Source organism: Echeneis naucrates, chromosome 6 (assembly GCF_900963305.1).
Source record: "Echeneis naucrates chromosome 6, fEcheNa1.1, whole genome shotgun sequence".
NCBI classification, from domain to species: Eukaryota; Metazoa; Chordata; class Actinopteri; order Carangiformes; family Echeneidae; genus Echeneis; species Echeneis naucrates.
The window spans coordinates 3,604,545-3,623,817 of NC_042516.1; the positions used below are offsets into that span (position 1 = coordinate 3,604,545).

At 40.3% G+C, this 19,273-nt stretch overlaps 2 protein-coding genes across 4 annotated transcripts in view; both read right to left on the reverse strand.

The window, feature by feature from the left end:
* The window catches only part of LOC115045596 (low-density lipoprotein receptor class A domain-containing protein 4), a 193,200-nt gene extending 182,327 nt beyond the window's left edge, over window positions 1-10,873 (reverse strand). For both annotated transcript variants that reach the window (XM_029505361.1, XM_029505360.1), the window contains exon 1: window positions 10,768-10,873. The gene's annotated coding sequence lies outside the window, so the exon portion shown is untranslated. The remainder of the gene's footprint in view (window positions 1-10,767) is intronic.
* A 1,983-nt stretch (window positions 10,874-12,856) lies between these two features.
* The window catches only part of cep192 (centrosomal protein 192), a 28,528-nt gene continuing 22,111 nt past the window's right edge, over window positions 12,857-19,273 (reverse strand). For both annotated transcript variants that reach the window (XM_029504272.1, XM_029504271.1), the window contains exons 42-51: window positions 19,122-19,245; window positions 18,897-19,002; window positions 18,586-18,814; window positions 18,331-18,407; window positions 18,065-18,160; window positions 17,767-17,886; window positions 16,393-16,505; window positions 15,838-15,964; window positions 15,215-15,273; window positions 12,857-14,335 (exon numbers count right to left, since the gene is read on the reverse strand). In XM_029504272.1, the coding sequence (XP_029360132.1) occupies window positions 14,203-14,335; window positions 15,215-15,273; window positions 15,838-15,964; window positions 16,393-16,505; window positions 17,767-17,886; window positions 18,065-18,160; window positions 18,331-18,407; window positions 18,586-18,814; window positions 18,897-19,002; window positions 19,122-19,245 (1,184 nt within the window). In that variant the 3' untranslated portion in view covers window positions 12,857-14,202. The remainder of the gene's footprint in view (window positions 14,336-15,214; window positions 15,274-15,837; window positions 15,965-16,392; window positions 16,506-17,766; window positions 17,887-18,064; window positions 18,161-18,330; window positions 18,408-18,585; window positions 18,815-18,896; window positions 19,003-19,121; window positions 19,246-19,273) is intronic.

Below are 19,273 nucleotides of genomic sequence, written 5' to 3' on the forward strand. Positions count from 1 at the left end.
CGCCCCTATGGGTGAATATCAAAAATGTATTTACTTTTTTATGTTAATACTCAAAACATGAGTGTTGCATTTATTATGGGATGACAACTGTTGTTGTGACTGAATAAAATGTATGAATTTATTCAATAGGTCACTGAACAGATAATGACATCAAATTGAAACAGATGTTAAACTCAGGGACAGCAAGAAAGCAGCAAGTGCCTGACTGGAGTATAAATGAGCATGATCAATTGATGATTGATGATTGATAGCTTAGAATTTCATTGATTACATGAATTGCTCTCAATCTAAAAGAGGTTGTGTAAAGTATGAGATTTTGGAACAGAAGAGGCTTAAGAGGTGGACTATTCTTCTTGGAACAAAGATTTCATGGCGAAGAGGGACACTTGCATTTTTTATATAAAAATATAATGCTAAATCTATAATTAATTATTAATTTTCCCAAAGATCGATCATGTTTATCTCACAAAAAAAAAAAGGCATGTGTAATTGCAAATGCACCAAACCCTTTCCACCACGTCCCTGAAAAGTAATTGACCATCAAGCAGGAAATCTAGTTAAGAAAACCAGCTCAATGTATTTCAGACACGACCTCTACTGTCTCTCTCCTCCTCATGCTGTGACCACCATGTCCGCAAAAAAGCACTGAAAATACCACGAAACAAGGTCAAAACCTCCTATGTGGGACATCAGCTCTTCCCGCCCATTGCACAAATCCTTTTTATAACCCTGACATAGTCTGACAAAATCACCAGAACTAATTAAAGACAAAGGCAGTTCTGTTATTTCAGCGATATTTATTTGTAAAATGATCCATTAGAGATAAAGTTAGAGAGAAAGAATACTTCTGTGTCTCACATAGACCCTAAATTTGGCATACACAGCAGTTTAGCCTTTAGCCTTGAGGGAAGCAGGGGAGCTCACTGATCTGTTTTCATTCCATGTTACATTGTTCCTGCAGGAGGAAAAGGAATAAATTAACATCCAACACACTTAACAGTAACTCTGAAATAAACAGATAAACCCACACAAATAAAAGGTGACCAAAGCAAACTCCCCCATAAAGCAGATCATCCCCTTGGTTTGGACTTTCAAATGGAAAACATCTACAGTGGGCCTCATTTGCCTGTTACAGGCTAAGAAACTGCATAAGCAAATAAGAGATGCTGACAATATTAATGGTCTGATAAGTCTGCTAGTCTCTGATTCTGGTGTGACTGACTGAAGTGACTGAGGTTCAAACATGTAGCAGTCTCCACTAACACACGCTATTCCCTAGCACTCAACAAAACCTTATCACTCGAGTGGGTGGGTGTTAGCGCTAGCACAACCCTCAACACCCAGTCATCCATCACTGGGACAAACACCTGCCCCTTCCACTCTGACATGACTTGTAGCCACTTCTTCTGTCTCAGAGAACTCCTGATATGAGTCTGGATCTGACTGAACCAGGTGGACTGAGTCTTGATTCATGTTTGTTTTTACTTTAATTGAAAAGATAAGGAAGTGTATTATTCTGTAAGGGCATTAACAAACATTAAAGCCTAAGAGAGAGAGAAAAAAAAAAAGACCCTATTATTTTTATGGAAATGTCAGAACTAGTGTTTTTGCCCACATTTGTTACTCCAGACTAGTTCTATTCTTCTTATTATTATTATCATTAGTGACTTTGCATAAAGATCAGATTCCTACTTATCTCGTATGAGCCCTCAACTTTTAGAAGGTCTTCTCTGCTGTCTCCTATAATTCATATACTTACCTGGAACATTCTCAGCAGCATTAATAATAATTTCATGTTTGACTATTGAGTCAAATGTTTTCATTAATGACTAAAGCAGAGAAATCTCTTTAATTTTATTTGACATAAATCATTGCAGAGAAAAGTTTTGCGTAGCCTTTGGTATCCACAAAAAACAAGTGTAGTTCAGTCTCCATCTAAAGCAGACTGTCTTCAACTTTTCTGGCCCATGAACCAGATTTAATCATCTTAGTCTCCCCCCCGGGGACCTGGGCTCATTAAAATGCACTGGTAGACTCGTAATGTCACCAGAATCAGGTCATCTCTCAGCGCCCAGTTTAAGGACTCTGTGTCAGACTGGAGCCAAAAAGGCCCTTGTCACTGCTGTCTCCGACTGAATTCCATGTGAGTTCAGTCGGAGTTCATTCCACCTTGTGATTTTTTAAGTTGTAGCCTATGGCCAATCACAGTCTGCATCAATAATTCAGAGAACACAGCCTGCTAACATCAGTCTTTAGCAAGCAGTCTGCTCAAACAAAGCCAGACTGAGTACTATGTCTCAGACCAGCACCATGAAGACAAGAGCACTAACACATGAGCTATTTTAAGTGCACACACTCACACACGCATAGTACTCACACCGACAGAGGTGCAGATAGGACATGATGATACACTCTGCAGTTGTGTAACACACTCTTGTAGAGACGAACACATACACGCACGGCTGTTGGATGGATGTTAACCATCTATGCAGCCAGTCTATTGAATTACCAAAGCGCAAGCAGGGTATATCCACCTCACAGCTCATATGCACTCTGCTGTAGTTTACCAAGCTGCAGGGAAATCTACATTTCTTGCAATATCCATAAATAATCGGGAATCCAGAATGACGCAAACTCCTTCTTTCTACTGACCAGCATGTTACTGTTGAAGCTGTACCTTTTTAGTTTTTCAATGAGATTCATAGTCTGCAGTGCTGTGAAATGTCATGCATAAAAGGACATGTAAATCTTTAAGTAAAATGGAAACCCCTCAGAAGTAGAGGTTTTAACAGTAACATCATCATGGAATGTGTGTCTCATTTTCCAATAATTCCACCCAGCAGAAACTTCTCTGAATTATTAAAGCTCTGCTTGGGTTTTTGGTTAAATGAAGCTATGTGTGTATGAAAGTGTATGAAAAACGGTCTAGCAGTAAGTCAATGTGCTATTAGACAAAAAGTTGAAAGTCTTCTGTGAAACCCGCTTAAGTTAAACATCACATCGCTGTCTCCAGCATTTTTTAGTTGTTTCTAAGGCTTCCATACTATTTCAGGCAACAGTGCTATAATGCAGCTTCTGAACCGCTCTGATCACTGTGGGAACCATTTAGCCATTAGCCAAAAGCTCTGAGTTTCTCTTCTCTCAAGCTTGATGGCTGTAAAATTGAGCAATTGGGTTGCCAAAGAAACAAAAGGTAAGATAAATGAGAACAGGGAGTGACTCCTGGTGGAAAAAGGAAGTGTGTTTATTCATGATAGCCATCATAGCCATGTGCACTCCATGTATCCATGACTACCAAATATTACTGAATATGATACCTCCTTTGAATCTGGGACAGTATCATATGTCGGGGTCACTGTGATTTCAAATGCCACACAACACAGACTATATCATCCATCCAGTTTTGCCAGAATCCAGTTATTGGTATATGAGATATCAATTGTGATACTTGCCCAAGACCAGTGATACAATACTACTGAAACTGATAAAACACAAATTATCAAAAATAAGACTCTCAATAACACAGATACCATGTGTGTCAGAGAAGTAAAACTTCTGCAGCAAAAAAAATAAATTCCATAAAAGTGTACCCCAATGCAACGCTGAAAAGTAATGCTGAGGATCTTTAAACCAATATTCTATGTAATGGTAGTAAAAATAAAAACTGGTTTCAAAAAAACCAAGATGGCTGAGAGACAAACCAAAAACTGCAGGTTTCAAAATGGTAGCTCACAAACCGATCGACTGTATAGCTACTTGGATATGTTTAGTTAGGCATCAACAAATCTCTTTGCAGGCCATTTCAGGGCTCTCCAATCTTTAACCCTTTCTGAGTACTTTTTGAAGGATGTTTTGGGTCACTGCCCTACTCAATGACCCATGCCCTATGATAGAGATCCTACAGGGATGCTATATAGTAGGAGACCCAGGAGGGTCCCACTGCAGACATCAAAAATCTCAGGCTGTTTGCCAACACTTACCCAAAGAAGCCAAAATCTTTCTTGGGTTACTGTTTCTGCTGATTTTACTCAGCATCATCACTTAGAACACCTACCACAGTTTATTAGCTGGGGAAGGAGCAGATCTGTTATGTATCACAGTATTGTGAACTCTAAGGAGATTCCTAGCAAGGCTGGTCAGTCTTTGGAAATCTGCTTGGTACACCCTCAGTGGATCTGCCTAAGCATCAACCTCCAGCACCTGCAGGTAGCGCCTCAGCTCAATGTCAGAGGGAGCAACTAGGCCAGGATGCTGCACATTTGTCTGAATGAAAAATCTACCCAGACTTTGCTTTGCTTTCTTTTGCAATTTTTCTCTCCAACTATTCCCTCTGCAGTTTCTTCTGTTGTTGTGGAGTCTCTGCCGTGGATGTTGCCTGTTATTTTGAAAGTGACTGAATCTCTGTGGTGCAGCTTTAGTTTTGATGGTCTCCTTCCTGTCAACCACTATGAGTTTTTTGAGGGCTTGTCCAACATGTCATCTGCTGCAGGGTCAGAGTGTTTCTCATTTAATTTCTGGGTGACAGGCCTTGTCATGTCCTTTGTCAAGTCTGTGTCCACCTGAGCTGGTGTCAGAATACTGTGAAAAGATGAATCACAGATCAGAGGTGTGATCTCTGATTTATCTCTGAAACCCTAATCCTATCAACTTGAGAGACCTGAGATATGTCTTTAACATGTAAGTAAAGTCACACACAGTTTTCATGTTCAATACTGGGCTTTGGATGCTTCCCTCTGTTGACCAAAAAGATGTACGTCATTACAACAACAAAGCTGATCTGAAACCATGAAGAGATGATTAATGTCAGATTTAGCTGTTAGCTCATTTACATCTGCAGTCCCTGGACAGGTACGCACAGCGCAATCACCAGACACAAAACATTAATTTACATGCAACACCATCACACAGTCAGTGACATCAACACTTACACACAAAAAGCGATCAGCGCACATCATCATATAAATAACAGCATTATCATCCAGTACAGTTACACAACTACAATTCATTACAATAAAGATCTGAATCACTGCCAACTTAATGCTAACACAAAATGTTCAGATGGCTGTTTTAGAAATATTTATAGCAGCTATCAACTACACTAATCAATTATTTTAATGCAATATAAACAATTCATTATTTATCGATTTATGTGTGTGTGTGACCTACAGGTAATTGTTTTGCATGCATATTAGGGTTGAACACTGTGCAATGCAATGTAGCATCACAATTTCACTTTCACTGAAGAAAAAGTCAAAATTAAGACTTTAATTGGATCTTGAAACGAGAAAACATGTCCCTTTATATCTTCAGAATGTGACACAGTACACATTTTTTAAAGTTATATTTAATCATTAAAAGTATGTCTTGACACATTTAATTTTATAAAGTTGATATTGCAATTCCAGTATTTCAATTAAACTGAAAAATGTGCAAAAACTCATATTAAGATGCTTTTTGTTGGGTCTTGTACCAAAAACCTTTACGTCTTGAGAATATGATTTGCGGACACCTCAGTTCTTAATCACTTAAAGTGTTGTGAATCATTTTACTTTTCATCAAAAAGTACAAACTCATCAGCAAATTTGCAGATATTGAAATTTCAGTCATTTTAACATTAACATTCCAAATTTTAGATTAATTTATACTAGCTTGTTACAATTTGCTGAAGTACAAAAAAACAAAAACAAATTCAAAACACACACACGCACAGTTTTATCGTTTTGTTTTGTTTTTTTTCTTGAATGACATAGACCCCTTATGTGTAAAACAAACACGGTACTAGTTGGACAAAAAAATGTTTAGGACTTTCAGTTGTGAGGTGAAGCGCTAGGCCAAAGCACTACAGTCTCATCCAGCAGTGAAGCTGCACTGCTTCTGCTCCTTCACGCCTTCAGGTATTGATTCTCCAATCTGGTCATCAGGGAAATGTGAAGTCTGTAAACATTTGCTGCACATATCCAACTCATTGTGGTTGAAGGGGAGGGTCAGACTTATAAAAGGCTCTGTGGTACCACTTGACCACACTTCGGTGGAAGTGGCAGTGTTACATTTCACTGGGTTTGTCTCCACCTGCTCACAGACCTTGCCATATGGCATTGGAGTTGTCTTGGACCCAGGGCTCATCATGGTTTTATAGTCTGACCTATCCACCCCCCACTTAATTGCCTCAACGTTTGTGTATGATGTATTTGTGCTTCTCCCATCCTCCAATCTGTTGCCTGAGATGTTTGCTTGTATTAGCACGCTTTACAACTGCTGTCTTCCTCCACAATTTGCAGATTATTCATCTACATTTTCTGCTTGTTGTCCACCTAGACCATGCCTGTGTATCAGAGGACACGTTTCCTCCTTCTCTTGGTTGTGTTTTCCACTTCCAGTCATTTCTCCATTTCCCATCAAAGCAGCATGGACTTTCGTGTTTTCCAGATAATTCGCTGGCATAGTCTGATTATGACAGAGCCTGTGGTGAGTCTGCTTTCTAGCTGACTAGGCACACTTTAGTGCATTGCTACCTCTACTGGCCATTTAATACAACATTTGTATAAAGAATTATTCCCACAAAGAAATTAAAATTATAAATATATTATGAATATACTTAAAATCTTGCAAACACAATTTTCACAACTCATGAATCTCCAATTTAGACTGCTGCGTCAAACTGGCTGCAGTCCTGAGAAGCAGGACAGAAATCCCTGTGAAAGTCTACTGGCTTCACTCACTCTGTGTCTGAGATTCATTTTCACACAGAATATGCACCATGGTCCTGGGATTTCTGCAGGAGAGGTTGGAAAATATACCACATTTTGGAAAATAAGCTCTTTGATCAACTTATCATGTTGTGCCAACTGTGCTTAAAAATAAAACCACAGCTTTTATCAGTGGGATTCATGCAGAACTTTGATCTTCCAATTGATTAAGACAGCATTTTTTAATGTATTCAGTCAGAACTCAGTAAGATGATTAGTTCAAATTGCTGAAACTGGAAAATAAATGTAAAAAATGTGTCTGTTGTTTTTTTGTTTTTTGTTGGTTTTTTTTCTAGGAAGAATGTCAACATCTTGCTTCATGGAAATTGTGGTATCAAGCTTTTTTTCCAGAAACCTTCTCATGTTGCTGAAGAAAACTATGTAACACAGTGAAGTTATCTTGATCAGTTATGTATCCTAGTGTTTATAAGAAACTGGATGATATGTCATGTGTTTCCTCTGTACATACATCACTGCAGCTCTTTCCTCCATCCCTGACATATATCAGACTTTTTACCCCATAGGGTGACAGACACTGAAATTTCTGTAGTCACACAATAATGAATAGTGTATATGTACTTACAAATACACACACACTCCCCTGAGCACAATCCAGACTCATGGTGCAGACTGGCACTTGTCTTTGCCCGTCTCGCGCCTTTGCTCCACCAACACAATACTGTCAGATTCTGGTGCATCACACAGGCTCAGAGACGGACAAGGCTGTATTATCAACAACTGACAAGAGCTCATGTCCTGTGTGTGTGTGTATGTGAGAGAGAGCAAGAGAGAGAGAGAGCGAGAAAGAGAGAGAGAGGGAGAGTGGGAGACAGGAGGAGTGTGAGTGTTCGGGTTAAGGCTGAGCTGTCAGTGGCACACAAGCCAAAACAAGTCTCCCTCCTCTGTCTAACACACACTCAGCCTCTCGCCTCCGGAGGTGAGAAGCCGCTAATTGGCAAAGGGTGAAACACACGTGTGCTCATAGTTCACACACACATTGACTGACGGTCAGTTAGAGTCACACACACACACAGAGACATGCATCCACACTAGTATGAACAAAGAGACAGAAATACAAACAGACAGATGGATGCAGACGTCTGGCTCAAAGAGGAAGTTGTACAGTGAGCTGTGTGAAGCAGACACACAGCTCAACCTGGTAGACGACAGCACATTAGCCAATAATGCACCCAGCCTGCCTGTCGAGTTTCCCCTCAACTTTCCTACTTAGTTTTTATTTTATGACTTGATGGTTTTTATTTGCTTATATATTAATGGATTCTATCTTTGCACTTCAGCTTGCGCACAGACCTGACCTTAGAAAAAGCAAACACACACTATTTGTAATTCAACATATTTTGTATTTTGATTTCAACCCTGGCTTTATTAGACATAGATGGGATTATGAAATGTGCGAGGCTAGTAAGAACCAGGTAGAACTCCAATCACACTTTTACTCAAAATCTGTTAAATTCAACTTCATATTAAAAGGTGCATTGTGGAGTCTTCTTTGCCTGTCTTCTCTTGCCTGGTATTAGCTAGTTTCTTGGCATATTACTGCCATCAACTGCTAAACAGTGGTATAACATGAAAGTGGCAGCAGGAATTTGAAGAGCAAGACAGACATAAAAAATCCCAGAGAGTAAGTTTAGTGAGTCCAGAAAGAGGGAACCACAGTCTCAGTATCTGGTTTCATACTGTTCAAATGCTTTCTACCACAGCTGAAATTCACAGAACACAACAGGTTACATTTGATCAGCGAACATCTTTTTGAACATATTTTCCCTATTGACCTGTAATGCTGAGCAATCAAGGAAAAGAATATATTGTTGTCACAGCAAACTGTCAGCAGCAAATGTATCATGAAATATTCGCCATCAATCGTCAGCTCACTGTTTATTTTTCAAGAATGTCCCCTCACATCACTCATCCAACAAAAAGTAAAAGGAATGTTTTGTCCTAAATGGTGAGTGTTTACACTCAGAGGATGACTCGGCATGCTAAAATGATCTGTCTATCTTATTTATCAAACAATAGATAATTAATCAAATAATTGGATCCATTCTCTGTACAATTATAATAAATTATAGCTTCCAGTTTACTGTGATGGGTTATCAAGCTTTCATGCTGCACATAAACAACAGACTATAGACTGATGTGTCAAAGCTAGCAGAAGGAACATGCAGAGAAAGTCAATGTATAGATGATTGGCACAGCAGGCAAACAACACTTTTCTCCCTTTGTCCTGTGATTCATCCAGATGATGCTTTAAATAATTTGACATCCTGACAGAGCAATATCCTCATTATTATGCAAAGGTGTCCTTTTATTGAACTTGACTTAACAAGCTTTGCTTGCACAGCTCATCTTGCCAGTATGGCAGCAGGCGAAAGACACAGAGCAGCTACTGACAGTGTTCTGCTGCCACAGCCAGTCACTCCAAGACAAGCATCCACATGCCGCTGCAGATGGGGTTTGACTCAGAACTACATCAGGTGCATGCATGAGAGAAAGAATGTGTGTGACAGGGACTTGGGAGGGTGAAAGTTTGTGTCGTGGAGGGTGTAGCACTTTAGACAAATAAACTGAGGCAGACCAATATGTGAAAAAACAGCTACTGATACTTTGAAGTGATGGCACCTTGGTGGACTGTTGATCCCTGAGAGTGACATCCAGGACTAAGCAAAAAGGATATGTGTTTAAAAAAAAAAAAAAAAAAAAATCCAACATAAATCCAACCTAAGGCTGGATACCAGAGTTACAAATCAGTGCCCTGCTTTCTTAGTGTTGTAAACACACCTAGACTGACACTTTGATCTATGAATAGGACAGAATACAAGCATATTGCATATTGTGACTTAAAAAACAAGAAAGAAAAAAATGGGCAAATAGTTAATATCCTCATGAGTAATTTGAACTTTGTGTAGTTAACCAGCCAAGACAGAGGTTTGGTGAATCCGACAAGGCTGCAGAATTGTTTCATATTCAGTCTGGTTTACTTTGTTTCTGCCTCAGTCACTTTCATTTTCTGAAAGAAAAATCCCTGTAAAAAAAGAAATAAAAAAAATACCTGATTGAGAAAACACAACAAATGCAAGGGGAATTCTGTATTTCCATGGAATTTATTACTACTTCATTAGTTGTTTCAAGATTGTTTGATAATGTCTCACTAGAAATTTACTTTGGGACTCAATTTTCCTCAGCTTTGGTTAGATTTTTATTGAAGAAAAAAGAGCATTAATGAACAGATTTGCTGCAGTTAACTTTGTATGAAGTGCCAGGCCAAACGTGAAACATGTGATGAAGTGTTTGTCAGCTTGTTGGTCATATATAGGAAGATGGAGGAGGAGCTGCAGACCTGTAGAGAGCTGGTCTTTCTGATGGACATGGATGTTGATGACGTTTCCCTGTCCCACTGTTGTCCTAACTCACCCCACCCTACAGCGCACCAGCTCATCCCGCATGAAGCCGCCCGGTAACAGCGCTCCATCATACCCGCATGCGTCATTTGCATAAAAAGTTGTGTGCCAATGGAGCTGGATCAGGGTGATTCATATCTGATCTGGCTCTCCGGTTAGCTCGTCCGTCAAAACTAAAAAGGGCAGGACAGCTAACGGCACCCCGGCCAGACAGACACAGCTCCTCTTCTCCGCTCCGGGTCATGGATGTTTGAGGTCAGGATGTGTGGGAGAGGCGGTGTTCCTTCGCAGGGACACCGACTCGGCGGCTGGAGTCTTTGCCCCGGTGGATGACTGACAGCCACTGCTAGCCCCCTCGCAGCTAACATTAGCCGCATTAGCTTAGCCGCTGTCTGGCGCAGCTTGGAAAGCAGCTCCAACTGTTAACAGCAACTTCCACCGTCTGGCCCAAAGTCCGAGCTGGCACCGGACAGCCTGAGCAGCCTTTAGCCCCACCACCTAGCACAGCCAGAACATTCCTCCAGCCGCCTACGACTCAAGCTCCGTTCCGTAAAAAGACACCGGTGTCCATAATAACTGAGCAAATGTACGAGGCTTCCTACCTGTCAGTGCGGTCCCGAACGCGCTCAGCCGCCGCGGGTGCCTTTTCAAAGTCTGCGATGTTGAGTCGCCAGACGTCAAGTCCAACTGCGCTAAAGCGGTTTCCAGAGCGGGGAGAAAAATAAAGCCAGCTGCCTTACTGTACGGAGCATGCCACTGAGAGCCGGCTGCACCGAGGCTTTGGCGACACATGCAGGTCCTATCTCACATAGCAGCACTGAGCTGAGAGCGGCTGCTCACTGCTCAGGGTCACACAGGGACCAGAATCCTGGGACAACCAAGAACCGGGTCATTGGGGCAGATCAGTGACTTGCTCATAGACACTTCAGAGAGGTGATTTATCCCGTTCATCCCATCCAGCCATCTGTCTTCAACCACTTATCCAAAGTGGTTAGGGTAACCCTAACCCTAACCCTGCAGAGAAAGCCCAATTTTGGCTGCTTGTATCTGCGATCTTCTTCAGTCATGACCATAGCTAAGGGTAGGAACGAAGAATTAGTCTTCTGACTCCCTTTTTTGTTACAGCTGTACGGTACACGAATGCAGGACCGCACCAGCTGCCCAGATTATCTGGTAAATCTCACGATCCAGAGTCCCCTCACTTGCAAACAAACAATATACTTGCATTTATATCTTACTTGGGGCAAGGGCTCATTCCCCACCTGGAGTTGGCAATCCATCGGTTTCCTAATGAGGACCATGGCACCATGATTTACAGGGACGGTTCTTCGTCCCAGCTGCTTCACACTCAGATTCGAACCGATTCAGTGAACGCTTATTTCTAAGGCCGATGGTACCTAAAGGACCACATCATCAGCAAAAAGCAACAATACGATCCTCCGCTCACCAATCCACAAGCCCTCATCACGGATGCGCCTCGAAATCCAGTTCATGAATACCACAAACGGAATCGGAGACAAATCACGGTTTAGGGTTCATCCCTCACCTGTTAGGCTCCTCATTTCAGCAGAGCAATTGTAATTTATCTTTAAACAAAATGTAGCGTTAAACACTACATAGTTTGATGGGTGTGAAACAGAGATCTTAAACAAATCTCACGCAAGTACAAAAATAGTAGTTATTTTTTTTGGGGTGGTGTTGAGTCAGGTACTGAGAAGGTAAAGCAGTAAAAGCTATGTCAGTACAAACAACTAATCTGCGGGTTGTTTTATAAAACTAAATTATTATTTTTCTCAGGCCTTTCATTCCTGAGCTTTAATTACATAAATTGTCATAGTGGGATTATAATGTAGAAACAAGTCTGGATTGAAATTGAAATTCCAGTTATTTAAAAAAAAAAAAAAAAAAAAAAAAAAGTCTTTGGTTATTCATCAAACATCTACCCCCCCCCCCCATCTAAATAAATTATCTCATTGTTAATTCATGTTTATCATGGGTTGCTACGCAAAGCTGGATCAGTCTTCTTCCGTGATTTGATCTTCTGAAGAGAACCTACTGCACAGGTTACCGTGGTGATCAAACCCATCTTTTACATCTATGCAAAGTTTCATGACTAAAAATGACTAATTAAATCCATGTCACAATAACGTCACACAACAAAAACCTGCATGCTAACAGCTCATCTGGGCTCATCTCTTCCATGTGAACAGAAGCGACTGATTACAGTGGATTTTTTTTTTTTTTTTGCAATGGTATTTTAATCTTCATATTATGTTCCATTCATGGTAACATGAATGTTGCAGCATTGTTTCAACATTACTGTGTTCTTCACTGAATGGATGACATTAGACCACAGTTAAATCAACTCACTTGATGAATCAAAATAATACTTTTTCAGTTCCTTAGATTGATTCAAGACAGGTTCAATAATTCCTATTGAGGTGCCATCACAAAACACAGCTGTCACTTAACACCTTGCAGATTAGGGCTGAAAAATTACCTCTAGAACAAAATACTTAGTATGATGGTAGACATAGTGGACCCCAACCCCTCCCATACACAAAAAAAAAAAAAAAAAAAAAAAAAAAATCATTATCTTCTCATTCTAATCTAGAAAGGGAAACAGGAGGGTAAAATGAACATAAATTAATTTCTTTTATGAACCTTAATTTCCATGGTTAGAAAAGAAAACTAGAGGAAGCAAAACTATTTATCAACAATTTTATTGAAAATGTCTACATGGAGCAATATATTATATAATATACCATTTAAGGCATGTGCAAACTGTAAATGGAAGTATGCTAGGTTAGTTCTCAGGGAATTTTGAGTGCAGCCTACTACATCATACTACCTTCATATTAAAATTGAGAGACTTGCTTGACACTAGTGTTTTTCAGTGCATGTTGTCTCGTGTGGTATCTAACAGGTTAAGAACACAACATTGATGATGTTACCCCCATGTCATTGAAGTTGCAAAAATTATGGCTGTGAATCCAACAACCAAGCAATTTTGGCAAATTGCCCCTGAACCAAAAGAGGAAATGGGGAGCAAATTTTCTGTGACTTGAACTGTAATTAACATGGTTTTACCATGGTAACCATACTAAGCAGGCCTGGCAAGTTACCAAACACAAACCCCATCAGAGGAAACTCTTAAAGCGTGTAATAACAATCATTAACCATACTAATGTAATCTGCACTTCCCTGATCGTGACTGCATCATGTACATCTGGACCATTTCAACAAGTCTTAGAGGTTGCCAGGAAATCAACACATGGTGCAGACAAAGGCCACTGTCCAGGTGGGTTCTGCATCATTAAGGAGCCATTTCCATAGCAGCCAACCAAAATTAGGAAAATATTAAATGTACAATGATCTCACACTGATTTAGGAAAGAAATTAAATCCTTAAATCTCCTGTGATCTTGTCAAAGTTAATGAAAGACATTTAATAGAAAGTAAAATGGGAAGGCAAAACAAAAACAAAAATCTCTGCGGTCAGTTATCAAACAAAAGACAAAGGAATCCCTGAGTGACCAGCTCCAAGTAATCCCCAATGAATCCCGACTTGTACAACCACTGTCTTGACAGAGGCTGTGGTAACAATACTGCCTTGTTAACAACGCAGGGATAAGGCAAATGCCAGATACACAGTCAAGTGACAAAAATAATCAATTCTTTGAAATACTAGAGTGGTGCAGACCAACTGTAAGCCAGTAAGACCAAAAGAGCTTCAAGCACTAACATTTTTCATGGGCCAAATGAAAACACCTGTGTCTTATCCAGAGGCAGATGGGGCTGTGTTGTCAGCAGCTCCTCAGTCATCTCCAGTTAATCAGCTGCAGTCGACGTCGCCAAATATGATGACAAGGAATGATTTAAGTCTGGGACTGCTTTTATTTGATCCTTAGCATTTTGGAGTTTTTGTTTTTCCTCTGTTACTCCACTCTGTTCCATGATGAATAGTACAGACAAAAGCAACCACCCAAAGCCAGTCAGTCAGCATGAGGAGGTGGCGTAGGATGGTAGATGGTGAATTCAAGGCAATGCCTCACCGATCAGCTGAATAACAAGATTTCCACTTGTTTCTGACTGGATGAGCAGCAAGCCAGCGTGTCTGCCTGCAGTACAGGGCCTGAACTGGACAGGAAGTTTCAGATAATGCTGTGATCTAATAGATGAAAAAGAAGAACTGACAAAGTTAACCGACAAAAATACATTTATTTCAATTTGGAACATTAAGAGTAAATAAACTACTCAAGATTGAACAAAATGAATCATGAAATACTGATGGTGTGAATAAATAATCTTGAAAGACTGCACTGAAGCTCATTCATGTGCACACACAATGCTACATCATAGCAAATAAACAAAAGCTGTGGCAGAACTGGTACATTGTGTGTACATTTAAACATGAGTACATGAGCTCAGTTTCAACATACTGGGGTCACCACAAGGCTACTTTGAGCCCACATACTACAGGATGCACACAACATCAACTGGAGGAGTGTATCTGATCCAGGTTGTAGCAACACATTGAAGCAGCCGAAACAAAAATGTCAATGTCCAACACAACAGTGGCTTTGCTGAAAAGCTAAATGAATTTCAAAATGTTTGTGTATTTTCTAATACCATTCTTAGTCCAAAAGACATGGTGTGCCCACTGTGGGCATAGCCTCTCATCAACACACACAGCACAGAGAGCACAGCCAGTACCTGTGGCCAGGCAGCCCCTCCTGGCCTCAGGCAAAAAAAATAAATAAAATAAAAATAAAATTAGCGTTCCACAAGGCCTGAGCAACATCTCACATGACTTCCCATAGTGAGCATATTAGGAAATAATACAAAGTCATCAGTGTATATTTTGGTCAAACATTAACATTGACACATTACTTCATTCTAACGAAGAACTGTCAAACAAACTGAAAGGAGAGCTCAATAAGAAGAAACCACATATGGAGCTAGGCTCCTGCAACTAACCCTTCCCAGTGTGGACCCCAGCTACTGTTGAAGGTACAGAATAAGGAGTATGTCTAGACTCTAGACTCACCTGAGCGAATATTTGGAATGCTTGATGTGGAAGGGCTCCTTACAGTTTACAAATTTCAGCTGCAAGTCAATTAGAGAAGCCAGATATCAAATATAAAATCCATGCATGACACAGTGACTGCTGTTAGGCTGTTAAAACATTTCTTGCACAGCACAAGTAAGGTAAATCCTTCAAACATCTAGAATGTTCTCAAATTTCTTCTAAATCTAGAATGGCAGAATTTACAATGTGCCTGTAAACAGGTGATGAATTAAAGGGAAATCAGCATAATGTGTGTCATTGGGTAGATCACTGGTGACTGATGCCTCAGTATTATATTTTCATGCTCAAAGCATTCAGCAACCCCTTGTAACTCATGGATGGAGACACTATCATCCTATTTCTCCATTCATTTTTTCCCTTTAATCTGTCAATTGTTTATGCCATCTACACTGTTCGCATCTTTTAGAGAGCTCTGTGTTCATTCTGTCAGTCCATCTTCTCCTGAGTAGGTAGTGGTGATGAGAGATCTATCCATCCATCCACCCACCCACACAGCAGCACCACTAGATAGATATATGTTAACATTGCTGTCTTCTCCACCTTCCCCCTGCATAACATGTTAGGAATAAGGCATGCCTCACCTCATGCGTGTTGGACGAGTTGTTGCGAATGCTGACCTTCAGAGAGCTTGACTCACCCACTCGCGTGGTTGGGAAGGTGTACAGATCCTTTGGAGTATGCACACCCCTCTGCACAGCCTCCTCCTGGCTGAGAATTAGAAATTGTGCCAGTTCAAATAGGAGGCATGAAAATTACAACCAGAAGACGAGATATCAACCCCCAAAGACAGTATAGAAATGACGACAACAACAACAACAACAACAACAATAATAATAATATAAATTTGTATACATTGTGCTGGACATAATCCATTATGAGCATATCTAATTCTGATTTGCTTTTATTGTTCTTTTACAGCATTTAAAGTCCCACACAATTGAGAGATGACAGGAAAATCATGTGCCAAGTCCTGGGGCCCCAGGGACTCGCAAAGCAAGTGACACAAGATGAACAGCACATGTCCAGATGAACTGGTCAGTCCATTTCTACTGATATTTCATACTCTTGCCTTGAAGGTTTATAATAGATCCTGATTAAAGTTGAGTGCTTGTTTAGTTCAGTTACATATACCTAACCTTGATTTGCTTGTTGTGGCTTCAGATCTCTTTCTGGTCTTGACTGTGGCCTCCGTTTTCACAAGAGAGTGGTCTCCTTCTTGTCGTCCTTCCACTTGTCCCCAGTTTGTTCCCTTTAGACCGAGACAAATCAAAACTTCAGGATCTTAGGAGAGGTACCATATCCCTAAAGTGCAAAGAAACACGGTTGCCATCTTCATGCAAACACACTGCATTCTACCTCATAAGAAACATTTAATGCACTATAACATGTTCATAAAATGCACTTTACCATAATAACTTTAGCAACCTAAACCAGCCATACACTTTTTTTTGTATACATTATGAATATAATTGCACTATTTATTCTGGTGCACTTTTATTTTTATTTTATGGATGTTTATGACTCAGCCAAGTCTGTGAAGGCTCTGAAGCTATCTTGCTGTTTTATGAGCTATGACAAACTCTTCAGTTGAATTCATACTGTACTGCATTTTACTGTCATGTAAAGTACTAAATATTTGACTTTATTATTGTAACGGAGAAACATACACTTAAAAATTGTGTTTGCAATAATAAAGTATAAACCATTCAGTTCAATACCAGACTGAGACATATAAAGTCAAATCTGACTGCAGTTACAGATTAGCATTTAATATGAAACAATGAATAATTTAGCCCCCCAACTGTTACACTGCATCTAAGAAATACTGCAACAAAAACAAGAGCACTACCATCATAGCAACTTAACCTACTTAAAGGAAGGCATACATCTGACAGCCACTTGCTGTGCATTTATGTTCTTAAGTTAAAGGGGTTCGTCAAAACTCTTTTCAAAACGGCAGACATGCAAAACCCACAGGGCCATCTCAGCAGGATGGCTTTTCTTCAAATCCCACAACCCACTTTTCTCATTTGCTAAATCTGTCACCACAAAGCTACACTTAGTATGAGCATATATGCAGTTTCTTAACCTGTAACATTACATAGTTTTAAAGTCATAATTTTCATCTGTGAGCAAAGCAAGTGAAACTAGTTCATTTGGCAGTATATCCTTATTTGGTGTATAAAATACTGGACATAAATGGGGTAGTTTTTTTCTACTTTCTTGATATCTGAACAAAATTAAACAGCAAAAATGTAAAGAATGTATGATTAGGTATGAATAAGAGAACAATTATCATTTGCGTGATTCAGATGTCAAGACTGTAAATATTCAGGAATGCTGTGACTCCTGTGCAGAGGTTAACTGTCCTGAACACATTGTTAAAATTTTTGTGTTTTCAAATCTAATTTCTTGTCTAGAAGCTCAACTTGTTCTGTACATTTGCACTTGTATAATGTATGAATACAGGATCAAGTTAGACACCACAAAACCAAAGAAAGAGTTCTCACTGTGCCGCAGAGTTGGAAACGGATTCTGGTTTTCTCCTGGGGCTCAGACACTGGGTGGCACTCCAAGTCCCAGAACTGTGCATAGTCTCCACGGTCTCTGGGCAAAAAAGTAACTGGCACCTGACAGATGACAAATGATTAGGACCGTCTTGCACTCACACATGTAAATATCCAGATAGACTAATCTTGTCAACTGGTTTCTAAATCAAAATTGTTTAGGCTTACTAGTGCTATCGTTCCTATCATCTAACAGTGCTCTACATATTGGTGCCAAGTTCAGTTAAACATTACCACCTACCTGCATCTTCTCATGAGCGCCTAGAGTCCCTGAAACCCTGGAGCATCCGAAAGCAGCATAAGTGGCCCGGTAAACATCACCTGTGTTGTCAACCCCCTACAGGACAGACAAGGGGCCACAACTTGACATAAGGTAGTTTTACACAAGGGCCGGTAACTACACAAAACTAAATCAAGTTTAAGATCCATCCAACAAGTTTGTTCCAAAAGAAAATACATTGGGTATATCTGTATAAAAAGCAGTGAAAGCATCTGTTCTCATCTCACCTTGACATATGGAGGGGCAAATGAAGACAGATACCACCTCACTTCCTCTTCTCCATTCTGCACCTCTAGCTGGGCTTCTGAAGTAAATGAGCACCAGAAAGTTTGAGACTCCCACAGGGACACACATAAGAGTGACACATAAGATGACAATTACAAACCTTACAAACTTACTATTGTGGAGATGAAATTTGAGCTTTACAATAATACATTGTGGTCAACAGGGATTCCTCTTCTAACTGGTCATTCTATCCCTACCTGATGTTTCCCCAGAGGGAGTGGTGGGGAAAATTATGGTCCTGCTGCTAATCTCCACTGGTGCTGGAGGTGTCTGTGGGCTTTGCAAGGAAAGTGAAGGTTTGGTGGTGAGCCTGCCCATAGGCAGCACAGGGGTAGCAGCAAGAGGGGGCAGGGCTGACAGTGTCCTATCTGCTGGGGCTGTGGACACATCCAGAGCCAGGTCCTGACGAATCTGGACCTTAATACACTACCACAAGTCACAATGCACACATTTAGCTCAAGTGCTTACAATCCAGGATAGACAAAGTATGCTCTACATGGTCAGTTACCTTCTGTTGCCCATCACACTGGACATACACCTGTCCACTCCATGGCAACGGGGTAGATTTATTTGCTAGTGAAGGGTTAGGGCTGACCAAAATCTGCAAATGGCACCTTGGATGAGAAGAACAAAGTAAATAAATAATAAAGCAATGCAATTCACACACCTTCACATCAATTTGAAAGATCTATCCTGGTTAGTGTCCATTTAAAGCAATCAAGTGTATTCTTACTGAGGCTCTATAACTCCATGTTGAGGGGTGATGGTGAGGCAGTGAGCAGGCCAGGACAAATCAAAGCTTAGCTCTCTGGGTGTGTTGTTCCGGATTTGAACCTGACTGGTGGTCGCTGCACCATCTGAAACATATCATGATCACTTTCAATA